General features: G+C 51.8%; 1 protein-coding gene across 1 annotated transcript; it reads right to left on the reverse strand.

Moving 5' to 3' along the window:
• Positions 1–5,843: 5,843 nt before the first annotated feature.
• On the reverse strand, positions 5,844–8,086 carry LOC130709239 (mitochondrial ribosome and complex I assembly factor AltMIEF1). Its single transcript, XM_057556971.1, has 2 exons — positions 7,932–8,086; positions 5,844–6,084 (listed from the first exon to the last, which is right to left on the reverse strand). Exon 2 carries the CDS (start codon positions 6,054–6,056, stop codon positions 5,844–5,846), a length of 213 nt encoding a protein of 70 aa, XP_057412954.1. The 5' UTR covers positions 6,057–6,084; positions 7,932–8,086.
• Between the last annotated feature and the right edge of the window lie 1,232 nt (positions 8,087–9,318).

Raw genomic sequence — 9,318 nt, forward strand, 5'->3', positions numbered from 1 at the left:
AGAACACAGCCATCACCACCTCGGACCCTGAGAACCAGCCCTCCTCCTCCCTCCCCCGTCAGGCCGGTCCCCAACAATTTCAGGGTACTCTGTGAGTTCCAGGAACCCAAATCCTCCTGCCTCTAGCGCTCCATGTTCTAGGGTCAGGAGAGAGGTGTCGTGTCCCTTGATGTATCTGGATGCAAGGCGGAGGAAATGATCATGCTAGTCACGGGAAAACCTCCCCGCCAGTCTATTGAGATTACAGAGAGCGATTATAAGCTGTCAGCCCTTTCTCGTGTGAGTGAAGTACCCCGCCCCCACGCAATACAACCCTCCGGACCCCTTCCCAACATTACAACGCAGATCGTATTTTGATCCTCTGACCACTGCTTATGGAAGGTTAGATCTGAGAAGGTGTAAATTAATTAGAGACCCACCTAATCCCATCACATCACTTCACACATAGGGAGGTGACTTGCCAGAGGTCCCAGAGAAAAGCAATGACAAAGCCATATGCAAAACTCAGGCCGCCCCTCAACTCCTAGCATGATGGTTTTTCTACTGTATCATGTTTCCCCTTACCCAAGTCAAACTGTTCCTATTCTATGTATTTTCTGTGAAAAATAGTAACAACAACAACACGGACTAAATACCCTGGCACACGGAGACATAACTACAAGTCCATATGTGAGAAAGATCCAAAGAAGAAAAGAACTCTCTGTGGACAGTCCCACTTGACAAATGCTTTGTTTCTTGGGGAAAGTGTGCAGGGGCACCACAAGAAGCTCAGGTGAGCCTGACACTGCGACAGAGACTGAGAATAAACAAAACGGTCACTGCAGACTCAGCTGTTAACTGGAAAACCAAATACCCACCTGCTCAAGTGTGCTTGGAAAATGAACTAAAAATGTGGTCGCCTACGCGGAGCTCATGGGCACAAGGCAGAAGAGGCTGGCCTCCGCACAGCGCTGGAGCGAGGCGAGCACGCCTTTGCTCCCCGGCAACAACGGGGTCATCCTGACTGAAGCTCCCCTAGTCTCCCAGTAAGCCCATCTCCCATGGAGTTAGAACCCTGGGCCTGACCCAGATAAAGGATGGCAAAGTGGCTCAAATCTGAACACTGCTACTCCTCCTACCTCCCGTGTCCTGTACACCAGGAACTATGTAGGGAAAAACAGCTGTCTGCCATTCACCAATACACCTATAACGGGAGGACAGAGCGGGACGAAATCACTGGTGCCTCTCCCAGTGAGAAGTAACATCCTCTCTAAACCCTTACAACTGGGTGTTGCTAGTGCTGCACGCCACGCCCCTGGCCTCCCGTCAACAAGAGAGAAATATGTCTGCCTCTACTTATTCCAGCAACTGAGTTAACTAAGAGTCGCTGTCAATCCCAAAATTATTTTCTTCCCTAACTAGAGTTCACAGCCATGGCACTTTTCTTTTCTCCACCTTTTACCATCGATAGGAGCCTCAGGTTTAGGGACCTAATGAGAGACTGCTTGGCCAAATGAAATATACTCCCACTTCAAATGCACAGAGCAAACAAGGCTGAGGAGCAGAGTTAAACTCTGTATTTACAGGTGGGGTCAGGCAAGAGCTCTAGTCATCCTCCCTCCAGTGGCCACTGAGACAGAGATGGGACAGAAACTCATCTGAGGCAGAGTAATCCAATCAGGACAAAGCTGATCATTACACAGTTCCCGATACAAAACCATGACCACTGTTTTATTGCTTTTAAAACAAAAGAACCTTTAGGGATGTATTTACAATAGGGAGGACCACCCTCTGAGTCAGGGGTCCCCAACCCCCGGGCCGGTAGTGGTCCACAGCCTGTGAGGAACCAGGCCGCACAGCAGGAGGTGGGTGGTGGGCGAACGAGGAAAGCTTCACCTGCCGCTCCCCATCGCTCCCCGTCGCTCCCATCACCGCCTGAGCCATCATCCCCGCCGCCCGGGCCCGGGAAAAAATTGTCTTCCACGAAACCGGTCCCTGGTGCCAAAAAGGTTGGGGACCGCTGCTCTAAACGATCCTTGCATGTGACGCAGCAGAGCAAGAAGGGCACATTCTCCCTCCGCGCAGAAGCCGGAAGGAGCCTCTCTGGTTCCTTGGCCCCTCGGCCCCTCTGATGACTGGTGAGAACAAGGCACTGAGGTGGCATAATAGAAGAGCCTGGGTTTTAGTCGGAAATCTTGAGATTGAGTACTTGCCTTTGAGCCCTAATTAGCTGGGTGACCTCAAATGAGTTTCTTAACCCCTCAGCTATGTAATGGGGATAATGATGTCTGCATGGCCTAAATCATAGGGTTGTAGTGAGGAAAACATATCTACTAAAATACCGTATGTGAACACTTTATACACCGTAAAAGGACTCTACAAATGTGGGCCATCATTAAGTCTTTTAAGATCTCCATCCACAGGACAAAAGGTCAACTTCCAGAAGGCAGTCAGCAATCCAGACTGTCCTGTGAGTTACATTTTACCTTCTGAGATGGAGCCAGGAATGGCCTATGAAACCCAAGGTGATGCTATCCTGCGCTTGAGACCAAAACTATGAAGTTGAGCAGGCTTGGGAAAAGGCTTTTCTACTCTAGTGCAATATACTCCCCGCCCCATCCAAGGACCAGGTGATGTCAAAGACCTGGTGACCTGGAAGAGGAAAGAACATCCACAGCTCCCATAGGGAGATCAAAGTTTCTATTCTAAAACTGAACTCAATCTGTTCCAGTTGAAACTACTTAACCACAGTCTACCATCCACTCAGGCTCTGCCGCACTAGCTGGGAGTCTGCGGGAGGCGGGAGCTCTGCCTGGCAAGGAGAGGGGCCTGGAGGAGCCCTGCTGTTTAATGGGTTTAGTTCCAGTTTTACAAGATGAAAAAGTTCTGGAGATCTCTTGCGCAACAATATGAATATTCTTTTTTTTTTTTAATTTGTTTATTTATTTTTGGCTGCATTGGGTCTTCGTTGCTGTGCACGAGCTTTCTCTAGTTGTGGCGAGTAGGGGCTACTCTTCATTGTGGTGCGCGGGCTTCTCATTGCTGTGGCTTCTCTTGTTGCAGAGCACGGGCTCTAGGCACGCGGGCTTCAGTAGTTGTGACACGTGGTCTCAATAGTTGTGGCTCGCGGGCTCTAGAGCGCAGGCTCAGTAGTTGTGGCGCACGGGCTTAGTTGCTCCGCGGCATGTGGGATCTTCCCGGACTAGGGCTCGAACCCGTGTTCCCTGCATTGGTAGGCGGATTCTTAACCACTGCGCCACCAGAGAAGTCCCTACAATATGAATATTCTTAACACCACTGAACTGTACACTTACAAACAGTTAAAATGTTGAAAAAAAAAAAAAAAAAGAGGAGGCGCAACACTGACCTGGTGGGCAGGGCTAAGGATGGGGAATGTGAGCTCTAGGCACATTTCAGACAAGTTGTTTAACCTGTCTCCTTAGATACAAAAATGGGAATAGAAATACTCATCACCGCATTACAGTGGGAATGATGAGTAATGGAGGCCCTGTATCTTCCTAGGATGACAGCACAGAACTGTGAAAATTCCAACTTATTCTCCTTGAAAAGGCCGTATGACTTAAACATCTGGCTTGAGTAAACTTGAGAAGAGCTAACATATACTGAGTGTGTACCATGTGCTGGGCATTTTACACCTATTAGTTCCCTTGATCCTTACAACAATCCCATGAGATCAGTCACATTGTTATCTCCAACTTACAGATGAAGAAACTGAGGCAGAGGTTAAGTAATGGCCCAAGGTCACCATGTCAGAAAGTTGTGCAGCCAAGAGTTGAACCTAGAGCTCACGGGGCTGGGGAGTAGTTTACAGGGGTCCAAGTAGCCTGCAGCCCCTCCTCGTACACGTCTCCTCTCCACTAACCACTCGGACTCGGCCATACGCTTCCCGGGGGCATTGTGGCTCATTCCCTGCTGTGTCCTCAGGGCCAGCAGTATTTGACACGTAGCAAATATCTGTTGCATGAATGAGCTACTGATTCTATGGCTTTTTTTTTCTGGGCGGGGGGTGGGGGTGGCAGTGAGGAGGTGGTAGCAGCACCTGTAACCCAACTCAGTCAAGAGACGAGGAACACAAAGCCTTCAGTGTTCACTTCCTCTCTCCCTGGGCAGGCAGGCCCTTGTGGGCATCATCTCTCACCTGGCCCTTTACTCCCCAAAGCCAGTCTGCCCATCAACCTGTGTAGCCGAGGAGGACCCAAAGCCATTACGTCAGGCTCCTCCTCCTGCTTTCCGTCCGTTAAAAACAGCGCCGTCCACCCAGCTGGCACGCCTCACACCTCACGGCCATCGCTCGCTCCTCTCCCCTCCTGCTGCGCCAGCTTCCGCCTGGAGAAGTCCGCTGCCGCACACGGTGTGCTCACGAGCCACCCCACCGCCGCAGTCCCTCCGGCTCACCTGGTCAGAGCCGCGGCCTCTGGTATCCCCTGCCAGTGTATTCTCCATGCTGCCACGGCCACGATCCCTCACCCACGCCATTCCCCTGCTGACAAAGCTCTGATGGTCCCCCTCTGTCAGATACCAAGACCTCCTCAACAGGGGATTCGATGTCCTTCCAGACCTGGTCCAGCCTCAACTCTGGTCACCTGCCTTACAGGTGCACCATTCGAGCCACTCTGGACTCGGGTTTCCAGACTATAAAATGTGGCAGTCTGTGTTTTCACCTCCACACTTGCTCATTGCCCGTCTGCCCGGCAAGCTTCTATTTCTCACCTGAGGCAGACCTCAAATGTCCTCTTTTCTGTAGCCACCTGTGATCCCTCCACCGCCACCCGCCCCCAAGGCACGGTTTTGGCATCATCCCTGTCTCCGAGCTCTTTACCCGACCTCTAGTACAGAGCTGTTCACCCTGGAATTACCTCCCGTCGATCTCCACATGAGACCCGTCCCTTCATGGGCCACATCGTTCATCTCCACCTCAGAGCCTACCAGAATGCCAGGGCCAGAGAAGGCCCTCTGGGAAGTTGCTGAATTAAATACAATCATCTGGTTACAGTGGGACTATCACACTGGCATGGGAAGTAAATAGAACTAACATACCACTGGCCAAGAACCATTCCAAGTACTCTGTGTGCATTATCTCTTTTTTTTTTTTTTGGCCGCGCCGTGCGGCCCTCAGGATCTTAGTACCCGGACCAGGGATTGAACCTGGGCCCTCAGCAGTGAAAGCGCAGAGTCCTAACCACTGGACCGCCTGGGAATTCCCGAGTTGTCTCGTTTAATTCTTGCAATAAGCTGAAGAGGTAGGTACTGTTATTTTACAAATGAGGGAATGGAGGCCTAGACAGATTTAGTGATTTACCCTAAATCCCACAGTTGTTAGTAGCAGAGCCAGGAAGGCACCGTCCTCCGAGGTCTGTACACTATGCTTGCTTTAGAGACTGTTGCAACAGAATCTAGTTATGTTTGGGGAAACATGATCTTGCCCTCAATAGAAGTGAATCTACCAAAGAATGAGGCAGCCAGGAACTGAGCTCCAATAGTTTTAACCAATGTCTTTTCTAGCATTTTCATATGTAAAATGTTTTATGAAACAAAATGGTCTCCCAGTGGGGCCTGAAACTCAGGGCCTTTTTTTTCTTAACAAGGGAACATACTTCTGTTAATATGTTTGTATTTCCTCCAGTGATTTATGACTAAAGGACTCTGGTCACTAAAAGGAAAGGTTCTCCCTCTCCTGGTCCCCTGCAACAGAAAAAATGAAACTTATAGGAACAAGGGCCTACCTACCTGAGGCTTCTTACCGCATCTGTGAGGTGGAGGTGGGAGAGAGGCAGGCGTGTCTATGGAAGGCACTTTTGTCCTCTTTCCCTTGGAATTAGGATGGGAGGGGAAAGGAGAGGATCCTAAATAATCCCTCCCAGTTTGCTGTGGAGGAATGCCAGGCCCTTTTCCAGCTGCCTCTCCCGGGCCGCAGGATCCTCTAGCTTCTGATTTTTCCGGAACTCACGGCGGATGGAGGCAAGGTAGAAGTCTCGATCAGTGTAGCGAAGCTCTCGGCCTTGGCGCAGCAGAGCCCGGTAGAGACTCAGCACCGCCTCTCGGCTCCATGGGGCCATGGGGGACTGACAGGGGCTGGGCGTCAAGCTATATGCAGAAGGGAAGAAAGAGAAGCCTAGAATCAGAATTAATGCTGGAAGGGCCTGTGGAGACTATCTAATTCAGTAGTTCTTAATCTAGGTCTCAGAGACCCCCCCAAGGTCACAATATGACTTAGTGGCAGGGCTGGGACTATATCCCAGCCTACCGACTCCTGCTCCTGGGAAACTGCCGGTTACGCTGAAAGGCCAGGGCTTGGAAGCTGGGCTGTGTGTGCTTGTGTGTACATAGCTTTGGGCAAAGTACATAACCTCTCTGAGCACCAGCTTCCTCACTTTTAAAATACAGATAATGCTATCTACCTTTACATATTGCTATGCATCAATACTATATACACTAACAGTACTTACCACATACGGTTATTCTGAGAATTGCCTGAGATATCACTTGTAAAGCACCTGTAACAGAAGTTCACCACAAGGGGTGGTCTAGAGTCGTTGGAGACGAGGGGTCTCAGTCATACTTGAATCCTGGCACCACCGCTTACGAGCTCATTACCTTGGGCAAGTTTCTTAACCTCTCTGGGCTTACCTTAGTTCCTCATCTGTAAAATGAGGATTAAAATTGTATTTACCATATGGTTTGTATGAGGATTAAATGAGTTAATGTATGTAAACGTGGTTAGAATAGCACTCGGCATATACTAAGCAGTCTATCAGGGACAGGTATCAATATTATTAATGCTACCTACCCTCGTTTGTAAGTGCTCGATAAGTATTAGAATTAGATACACATAAACTGTCACCAGCTTCCTCTCGTAACAATAAAGTCTTACACAATCACAGAGGGTTACCATCTGTAAAGTGCTTTGTCATCCATTATCACATTTAAACTGAGGACTTTATGAAGTAGCCAAGGTTCATAACAAGAAGCGTTAACGCTTATGGAGTGTTTACTATGTAGCACGCATGGGCTAAGCAGATCCCACGTGACAACTCTTCTCATTCCATCAACAATCCCAGTGTCATCAGTAGCCCCATTTTAAGTGGAGGAAATGGATGCTCCCAGAGGGAAGTAACTTGCCCACAGGCACCCAGCTATAAAGGGGGGGGGGCACTCCTGACCCCAACTCTGACTGCCTGTGTAATGATAACTACTATTTGCTGGGATCTTACCATGTGTACAGCACTTCCAGGTGCTTTACAAACTTTCCCAGCACAGCGCCTGGCACATACCAAGGGCTCAAAAAAGAAGCTGAACGAAAGAGGGAACCCTCACAACGTCCCTGTGTGGAAAAAAGCATCATCCCTCTTTATGAAATAAAGAACTGAGACTGAGTGGAAGAAGTATTTGACTGGTAAAAAGGTCTGGACTTTGGGCCCAAAGTCGGCTAGCCATCAGCCTCCGGCCTTCATAACTTGCTGCGCGAGCTTGAGGAAGCCACTGTCCGCGTCCCTTTTTCCTCAGCTGTAGAAGAGCGCCCCTCGGCCCCAAGGGCCTCCCGGAGTGGGAGAGATGAATCCAGAAATCAACAGGAAAAGTGCTTTATGAAGTAGGAGGCGATTGTCACGCGAGGGCTGTTACTACAAGGTCGATCGGCGAGTGGACCGCTGGGCCCCGGCAGGTCCCCCCGACCCTGCGGGGCGTCGCACAGAGGCGGGGTGGAGAGATCCCGAGGCTGGGGCAGGCCGGCTCAGGGGCCCCGGGAAGGCTCCGGAGGCTGAGGCGGGGCCCCGGAGCGGCCTCCAGGGGAAAGCCCAGGGCGGGCTGGGGCGAGACCCCCGACAACCAGGCCGGTAGCCCGGACCCGGGCCGGATGGGGGGGCCCAGACAGTGGCCCTGAGAGAAGGCGTGGCGAGCCCCCGACCCCGGCCCTCACTCCAGCCCTCACTCACCTGCAGACCGCGCGCGCTTCCACTCCTCGGGATTCGCCTCTCGCCCGGTATCTCTCCTGGGGTCACCCACCAACATGGCCCCTTCACTTCCGGGACACGACCTTGCGCACGGAGCTGAGGAGTGGGACCGAAGAGAGCCTGGAGGCAGGCGGGGACTGGAGGACTTCCGGTCTTCCAGGCCTACGCCTCTCTAGGGGTGGGGCCAGGAGCCGCGTCAGGCTACGCCCCTTGCGCGGCTCCGCCCCACAGGCCGGAGTCCCTCCTCCGTAAGTGACGTCACCTAAGGACGGGCCGGCCGAGGCCATTCGGGCCCCGCCCACCCAGTCGGGCCCCGCCCAGTCGGAGGGCCGAGGAGCGGTGGTTCGGGTTGGGTAGAGCTGGGGAAGGCCGGTTGCAGCCGTTGTGCGGCGTAGTCCCCCAACCTGCTGCCAGCTCTGTAGCCTGTCAGGCCCCAGCACTGTCTGCTGATCTCGGGCTGGAGCCATGGGCGTGCCTGGGGGAGGTTTAACACTAAGGGTATTCCCTATCGTGGCTTTTAAAGGTCTTCCGTTTTGTCAGACGGCTTTCTTTTCATCCCTCCGTGCTGTTCCCGCACCCCTGGCAAGGACCTACCTTTCAAGGTCCCCTTCAAATGTCCCCCTCTAGAAGTCTTTTACAGCCCCTTCCTCGCCCCTCATCCAACACACTTAGGTGTCTCCTTTGGGCCCCACAGAAATGTCTGCACACCACCGTTAGGGCTTCGCTCCTTCAACAACGAAACGTGTTTATTGGCGCCTGTTATTTGCCAGGCACTGTTTTTTAATTTCTGCATTAGTTTCTGTCTCTCATCAGATTTGAGGGCAGGAACCATGTCATTATGGAATCCGTAGAGGGAGAGGGGAAGAGGCAGGCTTTGGAATCAGGCCCAGGCGGCTCCAGATGCAGCTCCACCACTTAAGGACAGCTGCCTGCCCTCTGACAACTTTCCTAACCCCCTCAGCCCCTCTCCGCTTTTGTGAGGATTTAAAAGGCATCTATCAGGAAGGGGTGGGCACTTGCACAGAGCAGTTGCCCACCCATCCATTTATTCTTGCACAAATCCTTGTTTGGGGTGTCTAGTGTGCAAAGCACTGCCACAGGCATTGCAGGGAACAGAGAAATCAAGTCCTCATCTTCTAGTGGGGGCTGATGTGAGAGGAGGTGATAAGGGCTGGGAGGAGAAATACTGGGTGAGAGGATGGAGAGAAAGGAGTTGCTTTTTTTCTTGGAGTGTTGCTGGAAGGCCTGTCTGATAAGGGGACCTGAGTAGGACCTTCAGGAAGGGCATTCCATGTGTTGGCCCTCAGGTGGGCCCTCAGGCTGTCCTAGGAGCAACAGGGAGGAGGCCAGTGCATGGGGAATAGCGTGA

This window comes from Balaenoptera acutorostrata, chromosome 11 (genome assembly GCF_949987535.1).
Source record: "Balaenoptera acutorostrata chromosome 11, mBalAcu1.1, whole genome shotgun sequence".
NCBI lineage: Eukaryota > Metazoa > Chordata > Mammalia > Artiodactyla > Balaenopteridae > Balaenoptera > Balaenoptera acutorostrata.